The sequence below is a fragment of the Hyperolius riggenbachi genome, chromosome 3 (assembly GCF_040937935.1).
Source record: "Hyperolius riggenbachi isolate aHypRig1 chromosome 3, aHypRig1.pri, whole genome shotgun sequence".
Lineage (NCBI taxonomy): Eukaryota > Metazoa > Chordata > Amphibia > Anura > Hyperoliidae > Hyperolius > Hyperolius riggenbachi.
Window position 1 is genome coordinate 326,714,725 of NC_090648.1, and position 14,329 is coordinate 326,729,053.

General features: G+C 40.7%; 1 protein-coding gene across 4 annotated transcripts in view; it reads left to right on the forward strand.

Annotated features, from left to right (window-relative positions):
• CEP290 (centrosomal protein 290) overlaps window positions 1-14,329 on the forward strand; it is a 272,670-nt gene that overhangs the window by 87,353 nt on the left and 170,988 nt on the right. For all 4 annotated transcript variants that reach the window (XM_068276835.1, XM_068276834.1, XM_068276837.1 and 1 more), the window contains exons 21-25: window positions 1,743-1,892; window positions 4,482-4,597; window positions 6,768-6,870; window positions 9,885-10,115; window positions 13,720-13,893. In XM_068276835.1, coding sequence (XP_068132936.1) covers window positions 1,743-1,892; window positions 4,482-4,597; window positions 6,768-6,870; window positions 9,885-10,115; window positions 13,720-13,893 — 774 coding nt within the window. The remainder of the gene's footprint in view (window positions 1-1,742; window positions 1,893-4,481; window positions 4,598-6,767; window positions 6,871-9,884; window positions 10,116-13,719; window positions 13,894-14,329) is intronic.

Sequence of the window (14,329 nt, forward strand, 5' to 3'; positions counted from 1 at the left end):
GCTAACTGTTAATCTCTGCAGCACTTTACAAAGAACATTGCACTGTCCACATCACTGCCTGTCTCACAGAGGAGTTTACAATCTTCTGCAATGTCTGTACCATATTATAGGTTCACTTTTAGGTGATAGCCAGTCATTCATCCATATTGGGCTCTATTCACAAAACTTTTCATAAATTACTTATCACCTAATTGATAAAAAATCAATTTGCAAGCAAATAATCACTCACAGAACCGTAAGTTGTTCCTGATTAACTTCATTCCAATATTACTTTTCTTACTTTAATGATATTATATTTTTGCTCTTCGGAAGCTTAACAATGTGACATAGATGGGGTGAAAACAGAGGAAAACATGTCAAAAAGCTTTGTCAATCATGCCCATTGTCTCTGCAAGTGAGCGATATATATTTTTTTCCCTCTCCAACATTTTTTTTTAATGGATTATTTTTTGGGGGTATACAATAAAATTCCTTTATAGTAAACTCCAATGGACCAGAAAAAGTAGTTTACTATATCCGAAGTTTACTATATCAGAATTAGTCATACATTTTATATTTATACAGATGCATTTGCTGGGACCTGAGGACTGAGTTTACTATATCCAGAGGTTTACTATATCAGTTTACTATAATGAAATTCTACTGTATTCTCCCTTATATTCATATACACAACCATGTATGTTATACTTGAGGATCTGAAGAAAGGAGCATATACTTCTGAAAGCTAATTATGTTAGGTCAAATAAAGACGCTTATAGCAACACGCTTATAGCTCTCAGCTTTTTGATGCTATAAGTGCACTAACACCACAACAGATATCTCAGTTACGGCTTGCTGAAGAAAGGTAGCGTACTCACCCAAAATCCACGTAAACATGGATAGAATATAACTAACTTGTGTCTCTACTGACTCTTATGGTATTTGAATCCTGGTATGAAAGCATCAAGCGTAGGCACAGTGTGAAATCACTCCATCATTTGTGTGTTACATTAACTTGCCTACATACGTTGACGCTAATGAACTGAGATAAGTGTCATCAATAAAAATAATTTAGTTGAGTAGTGCCTCTAAGAAAATGAAAATGTGCACTTAATACAGTTTTCTATAATGGTAATGGTTTAGATGCTTCAAAAGGCCTCTCATTTAGATGGTGCCTTATTTTGCTTTTATCTTGGAAATACACATTTCTTCATTATGGGTACATAAATAATTAATATCAGGGGACTATATATATCATCATACCTTTTTATTCTATCTTTTCTTGTGGTTATGTATAGTAAAGTGTACTTTCAACCTTTTACATTTCCTTTAGTGTGGCTAGACTTAACTATTCAAGCAGTCTTTAGACTGAAGCAAGTTGGCGCCATCATAAAAAATTATCTTATCTATATTTACAGCACTTGATAAAAATCCATATGACAGAGATATTGTTCCATTGTTTAGCAGAGAAGCACAGATGGCTATAGATTAAAGAAAAAATTAAATTAAATGAAAAAAATCTATATCCAGTCACTTTACTAACACAACTGAACATAAGATACAGTGAAGCTTTTCATTGGTCCATAAGATCAGATTTGAGTGGAACTGCACAGTACATTGAATCGCTTTCACCATTCTATTTAACGTACTTAGCTTAAAAGTGGTGGACACATGAATATTTTACCCGTGGAACATTTTAACTTTTAGATGTGGTAAAAATTATAGTAAAAATGTAATTGGATCTTTTGCGTTTACATTTCTAGATTACACATTTAGAAAATGAAATTACATTTCTGCGGCAATCAGAAGGAGCAAACATTGTGTTCAAAGCTATAAATTTACCTGAAGGAATGTCCCCCTCCAGCACCAACCTCATCAACTCTCTGAATGAGTACCTCTTGCACCTGTTGCAGGTAAGTTACTTTATGGTTTAAAAGTACATGGCTTACTCTTATTTACTCTTATTTTCCATCAACCTCCAAAAATGGGGACAGCTATTGTTCATTATATTGAATTGCTATTAGAGAGGACAAGACCTGTGTTTGTTGTGTGCTACACTTATAGTGCTGCACATTGCTGGCACTCTGATGCAGAATAGAGTTTACTCATGTGAAGATGTAACTCCAGCTCTAGACACAGGGAAGTTGATGCCACTCTGTTTTGATTAGTAGTCTATAAATTAAAGCACACCTGAAGCTATACTAAAGTGTCAAAATACTTGCATCTGTCGAAAGCACACCTGTTGCCAAGCAAAAGTGTCAAAACCTTTCCAGCAAGTGCACCAAAACAAGTAATAGCTGCAAGCAAGTGTCCCAGGATGCGCATCCACTATGTGTTAGACTGCTTCTTGCCGCTGCACCCACTTTGCACAGTTTCCTGCTCTTTGTTTTTTTGTTGTTGTTTTTAACACGGTAGGACCCTATATAATTCCTTAATTTGCCACCATGAAGCGCTGGCGAGTTATAAAATTAGGCGAAGTCACTTAAAGGGCAACTGAAGTGAGAGGTATGTGGAGGCTGCCATATTTATTTCCTTTTAAGCAATACCAGTTGCCTGGCAGCCCTGTTGGTCCATTAGGCTACAGTAGTGTCTGATTAACCGCAGAAACAAGCATTCAGCTAATCTTTCAGATCTGACAATAAAGTCAGAAACAGCCAAACTACTGCATGCTTGTTCAGGGTCTATGGTTTAAAGGTATTAGATGCAGAGGATCAGCAGGACAGCCAGGCAAATGGTATTGTTTAAAAGGAAATAAATATGGAAGCTTCCATATCCCTCTCACTTCAGTTGTCCTTTAATTCAACTATTAGTACCGCATCACCCAGTCGGGTGATACAGTACTGTGCAATTACCATTAACTTAAATGAATGAGTGGCTGGATAGTGTAATGGTTAAGGGCTCTGCCTCTGATACAGGCGACCTGGGTTCGAATCTCGGCTCTGCCTGTTCAGTAAGCCAGCACCTATTCAGTAGGAGACATTGGGCAAGTCTCCCTAACACTACGACAACCTATAGAGCGCGTCCTAGTGGCTGCAGCTCTGGCGCTTTGAGTCCGCCAGGAGAAAAGCGTGATATAAATGTTCTGTGTTTGTTTGTTTGAAACGTTGTCCTACCAGCTTCTTTGAGCATCTGGGAGCCTCCTTTACTTAGGTGACCCCAGATGCTATCTTTTTTAAATGCGTAAAGGAAGTCATTTTCGACTCCCTACCTTTGACAAGTAAATAAAAACCTTTATTGGTGCAGCCTACCGAGAACCACCCATTACTCCACTACTGGGAGTGCATGCCACTTCTTTTTGCCAGCTTTCTATATTATCCATGGAGCCCGGCAAAACATCTTTGAGCCTCCTGCGGGGGCTCTCCATTGGTGCAGAATATCAACCAATGTGACTCCTCCCTGAATAGGTTTTTCATTGGTCAGTTTAGTGGACCAATGAAAATCTTTCTCAGGGGGGATTCTCATTAGTTGAAATCCATGACCGATCAGAAGCTCAAAGATGCTTTGCCTGGGGCTCCCTGGATAATATAGCGGCAGTGAGCAGGTAAGAAGAAGTGGCAGGTGGTCCCAGCGGCAGGTGGTCTCCAGAGCAGTGGTTGAGTCCCCATGGCCAGGAGGACACTTTAATTAAAATTGAAGAAAAAAGGAAGACTGCTAAAGATGAGAAGTGAAAGATTAAAAATAGAATAAAATACAGAAGTATTTTTTATTCTCTGAGGTTTATTCAAGTCTTAATACTAAATTAGGTATAGGGTCAAAAGTGACCCTGTATACCTATTTACCTGGAAGGGGCAGCTGGACATCTGTGGGGTTCCCTTATTAAAGGGGGTTCCCAGATTCCAACACAAAGCCCTCCCAGGACCTATGAAAGGGGGCCCCCAGATTCCAGCATAAAGCCCCAGGACCCATTCACCCCCACCTCCTCTTAAGCACTGGAGATGGGGAAGAGCCCCTTGTACATGATATGGACAAGGACTTTGTAGGAGAGGTGGAGGCTTTGTCCGCCCCTCTCATACAGAACCCCTCATATAATTTACCATGTGGGCTGCTATGTTTAGCATGGCGGAGCCCCACTCTGGTTGACTAGAAGAGCCTGCATGGCGAGTATTGGTTTATTAAAGCCGGGGGGAGGGATGTCTACATTCTTAATTTTGCATGCCTCCCCTTTAAAATGTCTTTAAAGAAAAAAAAAGTGCTAAGCAGATCCAACACTGTTAAACTCTCTGCTCAGTTTTCAAAATTACAGAAAAATCAGTACTATGAAAATAATCTCATTACATTTCTTGGAGCTCTCTAGTAAAAAAAAAGTGTTCACATTTCTAATATTTTTAGAACACTTTTTTTTTACTGGAGAGCTCCAAGAAATGTAATGTATGTTGTGTAAGAAAAAAGTTTGAATTCCAGTTATGTAGTTCAAGGAAATTGTTATCTTATGTTACAGTTACCTTTTAAGATTGAAAAGTAAAGATGATAATGCTGCTTTTCGTCGTCCTCATTTTCTTTAGGAAATAGAGTCTAAAGAACAATCAGCACTGAAGTTGGAGGAAGCTTTAGAGGAACACAAGAGGAAATTTGCTGTGATGAGGCATCAACAAGGGTTGCTCTATAAAGAGTATCAAAGGTAAACATAAACACAATAGCTTTATGTCTGTTATCACAAATGGGACATTTTCTTCTGTATGTGCCTCCAATATTGCCTTTGTAATAGTTATACTTAAGCTGCTTGAGAAAATAAATGTCCCTCAAAACGCAGTGCATTAAAGTGTTGTATAGCTTTCAGTGTGGCCAGGGTGAAATCCAGTAGGGTATTAGAAATTGTGTAGACTTTATCCTGTGACTTTACTGTACAAAATGCTGCACAAGCATCTTGTCTGTCCTTTCTAACCTGATCCTGCTGTTCCATAGCTTCTCAGTCATAAAACAGATTACAGTGCATCTGTAGATTTCAATCTTGCTCTTTTCTCACCAATTGCCGTTTTTCATTTTGTGAGTGCGACGGATGCTCAGTTTGTTCAGGCAGTTAAATTATAAACAAGCATTTGTAAGCAGACAGTCAACAGGATAGAGGATTGTATAGAACTGGAGATAATTCTGGACACACACAAACATAAGGGGCTTGATTCACAAAAGAGTGCTAACTGTTAGCACAGCCGTTTTTGCGTGAATGTTAGCGTTTGCGCGTGATCGCAAATTTTCGCGCACAATTAACTATTTTCGCGTGCAAACGCACATTTTTGCACGAAATCATTATCAGTTTCGCGTGAAAACGATAACGTTTCGCACGAAAATTCGCGGTTGCGTGCAAAAACGTTTAATTGAGTGCGAAAATGCGTGACCGCGCGGTAACGTGAAAATTCGCACGAAAACGGCCGTGCTAACAGTTAGCACTCTTTTGTGAATCAAGCCCAAGGTGTACATGCAAAAAGGGCGCCAGGGAAATTTGGGCGCTAATAGAATATCAGTTAAATTGCCAACATTCTACCATCGAGCAGTTTTCCGATGATAAAATATTGGTGAATTTTACCTAGCCCTAGTCCCACTACCAATGCCTAACCCTAACTGCCCCCCCCCAATTGATGCCTAACCCTGACTGCCCCCCCCCCCCCAATATCTTACTCTAACCGACTACCACCACCAATGTCTAACCAGAACCAACACTCCTCCACCACCACCACAACTGATTCCTAACCGGCGAGCACCCCACACCTAACCCCCACCCCTATGCTGACTACACTCTTATATATGCAAAATATCAGGCTGTGCCCATATTAATAACAGCTATGATGGGAAATTTGAGCACCGGAGGCCCCCATTATAATATTGGGCCCCACCTGTTATACAACATTACCATTTCATTTACAATGTCAAGTTGTGAAGCCTCCTCTCAAGACATTGGGCTGTAAACTGAGATCATTCCACTCAGGCACTCAATTACTGTCACCGCAAATTCATCAGTGATCGTTTTAGGTAATAGTTTTAGGAGCGTTTTCTGTACAGGTATTCTGCTCAGCTACAACTGCTCTGCTCTTTTGCAGAGTCAGTGTCAGTTTTTCCTTGAACCAGTCCAACACAGCTGGAACTTCTGCTATGGAACAGGAAGTATCGGTAGGACAGAGAACCTTGGTAAGATCCAAACATTCAGTTAAATGTCATTGCTGTGGTGCCCTTCATAGACACGAGGATGAAAGAAGTTTCAGGTCTTGTAAAACTGTGCTCATTCATCTTCAGTGCCATGCTGGATCCTGCTCTCCAAACTACTATTGTTATAGTATTGTACATGAAAAACTGCTTTATCTGCCACTCATCCCTCCATTGAACAGAACAGGCTGCTGGGTGGATACCTGAGCAGCTTGTCTGTAGAGCAATCATTCCAACACTGTCTACAGAAATGATCTATATTGATTGTTTGGGGCAACAGTAATTGAGCATCTGTACAATAGCATAAGAGACAGCAGATTGAGGAAACTTTGAATAGATTGTTTAGGTTAGCTCTCATACTACATGCAAGCATTAAGATTTTAAAATCACGATTGTATGGTTTATGGCCAGCTTAACTCTCGCAGACAGCAATAAACACAAACTTTTCCAGATTGAAATGTAATGTTATTGGTGAATAAATAGACAGCCAGCCATCTGCAGTGTTCTGTTGCTATAATTTTAAACTGGGTACAAATGCATTTCCTTCAGTTAAATTCACATAGCTGTTTGTATAGACCTAATTTACTTCCAACATTGAATTATAATAACTAATTTGTTATTTTGTAAACTTGTTTCTATCCTTTTGATTGCAGTGAAAGAGAATCCTGGGAGAAAGAACTCGAGAAAATGAAGGAAGAAAATTCAAAATTGGAAAGTCAGAAAGAACAGGATGCAGTGCAAGTAAAAGAATACATGGTGAGTGCTGATGACATTGCATGCCACACAAGTGTTCCATTACACTAGCATAGATTTTCAACCTCATCTGCTTGCCTTTTTTTGCCTTGTACTAATAAGATGAAGCATATAAACCCAGACCACCTTGCAGATCTGTTATTCATTGAACGGGAGACACCATACAAAACATGGGGAAATTACTTAATTTATTTTGCGTAAATGTATTTTTGTCCACATATAACACACAGGGACAGTTTTGTCTAAAAAAGGACCATGGACAAACAACAAATTGGTGCAGTGATTACAGATAACACCACTGGGCACCAAGTGCCCCAAATAATGCAATTAGGCAAGCATTTTAACCCTAATAACAATATTAGGCAGGGGTGTCCACCAATAAACAAAATAAAGTAGGCTTCTCCTCCAAATAACACAGATAGATCATGTCCCCAAATAACATAGGTCAAATTGTCCCACAAGTAACATTTGGTGGGCACATCCACCTAATAAGTAGGCATGTCCCTCCCAATAACACAGCTAGGAACAATGTACTGTACTTCAAATAACATAATTAGGAAGGCTCATGTTGAAATTAGCAATGGAGCAGTCATGGTCCCCCCTCCTCATAATTCAGTTATGCAGTATGTCCCCAATAAAACATAATTAAACAAGCATGTTCCCCAAACATCACAGTTTTTGAGCATTTACCCAAAATTAAACATTCACACAGCACATTCCCAACTAAAACAATTAGGTTGTTTGCCACATAATTAACATAATTAAGACTCACAAACTTAAAGTGGAACGTCAGTCTAGACAAACATACTGTCATTAAGTTACATTAGTTATGTTAATTAAAATAGATAGGTAATATATAGGTAATATAATCTCTTACCCACCTTGTTTTAAAAGAACCAGCAAATGTTTGTGATTTCATGGGGGCAGCCATCTTTTTGGTTGAAAGGAGGTGACGGGGAGCATGAGACACAGTTTCAACTGTCCTGTGTCCTGATCACCCCTCCCAGCTGTGTTCGCGCTAGGCAACGAGAACAACATCAGAAATCCCATCATGCTTTGCACAAAATCAGGGGATAAATGCCCAGGCAGATTTATTTGATTTGGCGGAGCTTCACTTCTGTGCAGCTAAAAATGAGGCTTGGGTAAGAAAAACAAAAACAAGGTTCTGATGCTGTGAAACTGTTAAAGAAACACCAAGCCTTTTCAGTGCTGCTGAGTAGATTTTTAGTCTGGAGGTTCACTTTAAGCACCATGTTTTTAGAAAATATAAATTGGCAGTATGTCCACCAAATAACAGACATGGGCAGCACGGTGGCATAGTTGTTAGCTCTTGCGCCTTGCAGCGCTGGGTCTCTGGTTCAAATCCCAGCCAGGGCACTATCTGCACAGGGTTTGTATGTTCTCTCTGTGTCTGCATAGGTTTCCTCTGGGAATTCTGGTTTCCTCCCACATCACAGAAAACACACAGATAAGTTAATTGGCATCCCCTAAATTGGCCCTAGGCTACGATACATACATTACACGATATAGACATATGACTATGGTAGGGATTAAATTGTGAGCTCCTCTGAGGGACAGTTAATAGGCCTCCTAGATGACGCCCCAATTTCCAGTTTTGCCGTGCGCCACCAACTGACCTCTCCAGTATAGTCATGTGCTCCCAGAAGCCCCACCTGTATAGCCATGCTCTCAATATTTCCTATAGTATAGTCCCCATCTCCCAGTGCTTTCTGGGTCCACCCACGGAGAGTGGCACATGGAAGTAAATTACTGATTGCTTATACTCACATGTCACAGCATGGGTTGTAGTCCCTCTCCAACCAGCTATCTTACTCTATCAGAGGCTCTCCTCATAACATCCATCTCCAGCTGGCTCCTATGTAACACCCTACACAAGCACCAGTGTTGAAGATGGTGTCATGGCTGTGAGTAGAGATGGTCAATGAGATGGAAATTATTCCAAGGTGATGCAGTATTATGCAAATTGTGTGTGCAAATGTATGCGGCTTGGAAATAAACCAACAGAATGCCACCTTGGCAGGATTCATTGGTCTATTTTCAAGCTGCATACATTTGCATACAAAATTTGCATAATTCTACATCAACCATATCAAAAATTATTTGTACCTCCTTGAGCTAGTTTAGGAGAACTGTGGACGGAGGGGTGGTTTAGGTGCATGAAAAGCAAGTACTTGAGACTCGCAAAGGAAGCATTAGGCCTAGGAAATTGCCCTTTCTCCCTCCACCCCCAAGTCCTGGCTCTGAATGTATGTTATGCCCAGTACATGAACCAGCAAAGTAACCGCTATTCTGATTTGTTTTATTCTATTTTACGATTGTTTTACATTTGTTTGGCTTTTCAAGTATGAATGAGAGAACCACCACATAGTTATAATTGCAGTTATAATTATTATTATATGATACAGATTAGAACAGGCATGGGCAAACTCGGCCCTCCACTACAAGTCCCACAATGCATTGCAGGAGTCTTACAGCCACAGTGGTGACTCTTAAAGGCAAATGCATTGTGGGACTTGTAGTCCCTTGACAGCTGGAGGGCCAAGTTTGCCCATGCCTGGATTAGAACATGACTAGCAGAATGTGGGCATTATTCTTCCATAAAATGGTTATCTGTCAACGGACTTTCAGTCTCTTATCTTCGATATGATGTGTCTGTGCCCTACATCTGTCTTTCCCTGGAGGAAGTGAAAGCTAAGACTCCTGTTTTTGCATATATATTTCCAATTCTTCCTTTCTGGAGCACATTTTTTTCCCTACTTTAATCTATTTTTCCTAGATGATTGAGAGTGCAGTCTTTTTACACATGGTAGTGATCTCCCTTGGAATCCTTAACTGGCCCACAGCTGGTTCTGAAGCAGGGCAACATGGAGCAAAGTGTTGAATAAAAATAAGAATATGTTAATAAGCCATATATCATTCAACATGGACTGGGAAAATTAACATTAAAAGTTTGGGTTAAATATGACAATATTTGTTCTCACACTTTCACACAACAGAGCTTGTTGGATGCACTAAAGATGGATCCAGATGAGATAAAGAGACTGTTAGGAGAAAGCTCCAGAAGGATGACTGTATTGCGGGTGAATGAGAAATCACTGACAAGGCGATACACAACTTTACTAGAAATGGAACAGCATCTGCGCAAAGAAAATGGAAAACTCAGGGATGAGATATCTGACATGGAGGTCACAGTAACAGAAAGAATTGGATATCTGCAGAGATATAAGGTAAGGCCTTCAGTGCATGTTGGGCAGTAACACTGTCTAATTAAGCCACTTTATAGATTTTTTTTTTTAGGATATCAGGCAAATCGAGCGCATACGGCTTCTGGACAAATCAGATGCCGACTTTAAAGGGATACTTAAGTCAAAAATAAAAAATGATTTTTACTCACCTGGGGCATCCCTCAGCCCCCTGAAGCTGTATGGTGCCCTTGCAGCCTCGCTCCGATCCTCCTGTCCCTGCCAGCGGCTACTTCCGGGTTTGGCGACAGCCGCTGACAGGCTGGGAACGCGAGTGATTCTCCGCGTTCCCAGTCGCTATATCACCCTCTATGCTGCTATAGCATATAACATATACGCTATAGCAGCATAGAGGGTGATATAGCGGCTGGGAACGCGGAGAATCGCTTGCGTTCCCAGCCTGTCAGCGGCTGTTGCCGAACCCAGAAGTAGCAGTCGGTGGGGACAGGAGGATCGGAGCCAGGCTGTGAGGGCACCATACAGCTTCAGGGTGATGAGGGATGCCCCAGGTGAGCAAAAATATTTTTTTATTTTTGACTTAAGTATCCCTTTAATTGAAGATATTGGCAAGCCAGTGCCAAATGGGAAATTTGGGTTTTCCCTCTGTTTTGAAGCCAGTGACAAAGGGATTTTTTGGGGGGTAGGGTTGGGTGTCAGAAAAGGGGTTTGTGCGGGGGGGGGCAGTTAGGATTAGGCATCAGTGGGTTTTTGCGGGGAGTGGGGGTCTTAAGGTTAGGCACCACCAGGGGGGGGTCTTAGGGTTAGGCACCCCCAGGGGGGTCTTAGGGTTAGGCAACACCAGGGGGTCTTGGGGTTAGGCAACACCAGGGGGTTCTTAGGATTAGGCACCACCAAGGGGGGGTCTTAGGGTAGGCACCCCCAGGGGGTTCTTAGGATTAGGCAACACCAGGGGGGTCTTAGGGTTAGGCAACACCAGGGGGGTCTTAGGGTTAGGCACCACTGGGGGGGAAGTCTTAGGGTTAGGCACTACCAAAGGGGGTCAGGGTTAGGCATCGGTAGTGGAGGATTCTGTGTGAGAGTAGGGTTTGGTTTAGCTATAGTAAAATATTGGTAACAATATTTTACTAACGATAATTAACACTTTAAATAGTAGAGTATCTGTAAATTTACTAATATTGTTCTATGGGCACTGTTCCTGCACCCGATTTTCCATGGCGCCCAACATTCACATATGCATTTTCTGGTGATTGTAGTGCCATTATCCCGGTTGTCTAGGAAGTAGTTACCAAAAGGGTAATGCCAGAGTGGCACCCATGAGAAATAACTAGTTAGTCATATAAGGCCAGCATGAGACCAGAATTCATACTCAAGGTACTGTAGGCAGGGTCAGGATGGGCAGAAGCCGTGTTGGCAGAACAAAGACAAGATTGGCCGCTCAGAGTTGCTGCAAGCAGAATCAGACACTGCAGAGTCCTTGTAGATGGAACATAGTTGGAACTAGCTGGCAAGTTTACATAATGGCTAACAAAGTCTCTAGATAAACAACAATATAACAATGAATATCCAAAGGAAAATAAGGTTGCTTCAACTAGACGCCAGTCTATTTGTAAAAAGACTTTCATGAATTCAAAGATCAACTTCTTCAGTTCTTTAAGGTTGGGGGATGCATAGGCCTTTATAAACATACAAGTGATCCACTTACTTTAGCCAATAGTGTAGCTGACTTACACTATTATACATGTGTCATTTTTTTAAATTCCTGGCTGAAGAGATGTCTCTAAGGGTATGTACACACGCACAGTTAGTGTCACCTGCAGGGATCAGGACTTGAGCCCTCAGGTGACAGCTCAGTGCCAAGTGCTATATGGAGAATGGAGCAGAAGGGGTAAGAGAACAATGGGCTTGGCCTGCGTTTGGCCAAAATGATAGGACACTCCTGATGTCTTTGTGTCAAATTAGTTAGGATTGGGGCCACCATACTCAAGCTTTCTTAGCAATTATCGCCCTGACCAGCCACCTCGGCTTATAAGCACCTAGTGTGTGTACGAGGCTTAAGACATGAAGGTAAGCATGATAAAATGTTATTGCAGTTTAATGACAAATGGTTTTGATCGAACCCTCCACTTTTCCTGTTTAGGTATGCTTTAAGTTTAAAATAGATGACCTTTTTCACTCCTCTTGCAAACCAAGTGTGAAAGGGTTACATTTATTTCTGTATAGGAATTTCCTCAACCTCCCCAAAACTGAAGAAATCTTCTTTTTTTTAATTTAATTTAATTTAATTTTATTTATTTTTTTTTGGGGGGGGGGGGGGGGGATATTCCACGATCTAGATAAATAAGAATCATAACAGAAGAATATATACTGTAAATGAGTTGTGTTACTTAGTACCGGGAAGTAATTCTTGCTCTAGCAATTGGATAGTTTTTTCTGAGTTCCTTTTAATATTCTGAAGTTACATGGTAGGAGGCAGGAGGTGTCAAATGCAACTTTAGTAGCTATTCCTAAAGGTCCCATGTTTAGACAACATCAACAAATCAAAATCTAGTGCTGCTGATCTATTATCTAGCAGTTTTGTAAATGTATCAGCTGTCAGTTAGTTGATTGGGAGCCACTGGCTTTGCTTTAGTCACTTTTTTCTTAAGCAGGAACTTGCATATTTGTCAAATGTTCTGCTCCATATTAGAGGAAGGGTGGTAGATCACAACAAGCAATAAAATCCTGAGTACCTAACGGCTACATTTCCCTATGGGAGTACCCCTTCTGGAAACACGAGAAACTATCTAGCCCTCCCCCAGCCCTACAGAGCAAAAAAAAATATTGCTGTTTGTGACTCTTTTAGAGAATTCCCTTTGATCCTTTAGGATAAGAAGTAAATAAGATTTTTTTCTCTGGCGGTAGCAGAGACAGCAATAAAATCTGACAGAATTTTTGGGAGAACAATTTTATTTAGATTTGCACATTACAGCTACATTGCAGAGTAAATATATATGAATGTGAATATGAACACCTCCCTGACAGTGGATTTTGGGTTTATGTAGTAAGTCACAAAGCTCTGTAACCCTTTATAGGCTCTTAACTTTACAAGATGCCGGATAACTGAAGAATCAATAAACATCATTGCGCTTCTTACTCTATTGAACAATTAAGTGGCTCAGAAAGTTTCAAAGTGGAAGCAAAAGATGGTGGTGTCACCTCTCTGGCTGTTTATTGTAGCTAGTATGAATAGGGCAGAGTTCCAAATCCTCTGAGTGGTGAAGTAGATCACATTTATGTATTTCAAGTCTGCAGTTAGCTGTTGGCCTTGTTGGCCTATGTTTTAAACCAATTGCGCCCAAAGACAGAAAAAGATGACTGCAAAATATGTTTGCTGGCTTCTCACAATGTTCTGCGCTGAAGTGTTACATCTTGTCCTTTATGCAAGGGTAGCTTTTTATATCCATATTCAATCTTCAGTTAACTCCCCGTGTCACTTGTTTCATTGTGTGGGCTGACTGAAATGTCTACTGCTGGATGAAGTGTTTCCTATTTCTTATAGAAGACTAACATACAGATGCATGACTGTTTATAAGCGAGAAGTTCCGGAATGATTCATCTTCATCAGGTGGTAATTTATTCTCTTCCACAGGACGTTGCTGCTTTTAAAATGGCAGCTATACAAAAAGCCCTGGATGACAGTGTACCTCTGACAGAGCTGGAAATGGCCAATAAGCAATACAATGATCTCACAGCCAAATACAGGGATATGCTGCAGAAGGATAATTTACTTGTGCAGAGGACTGCAAGCCTGGAGCATCTGGAGGTATTGTTATTTTGATTATCATTGCCATACTTATAAAGTGCCAACATAGTATACAGTAATTTAGTAAGGGTGTACATTACAAATGAGTCGAGCAATCACAAAATTATGCCACAGGAGGGGAAGAAAACTCTTTCCTGTTATCCAAGAGGTGAGGGAACTCAACTAGGTAAGTCGGGCACCAGCATCTGAAGGAGTTGTTGGTACCTTAAATAGTCTTCTAGGACAAGGAAGACAGTTCTGTTTGCTGGGGTCACCACATTAGAAGTTGTGTTGCCCTGTTTAAAGGGAACCTGAACTGAGTAAAATTATTTAAAATAAGCACATAACACACCTATTAAAGAATATTACATACTTACCTTGCCGTCAGTTTTTCTCAGAAGTTCACCATTTTCTTCTTACAGCGATTACTTCCAGTTCTGACACGATTTTGTCAGGA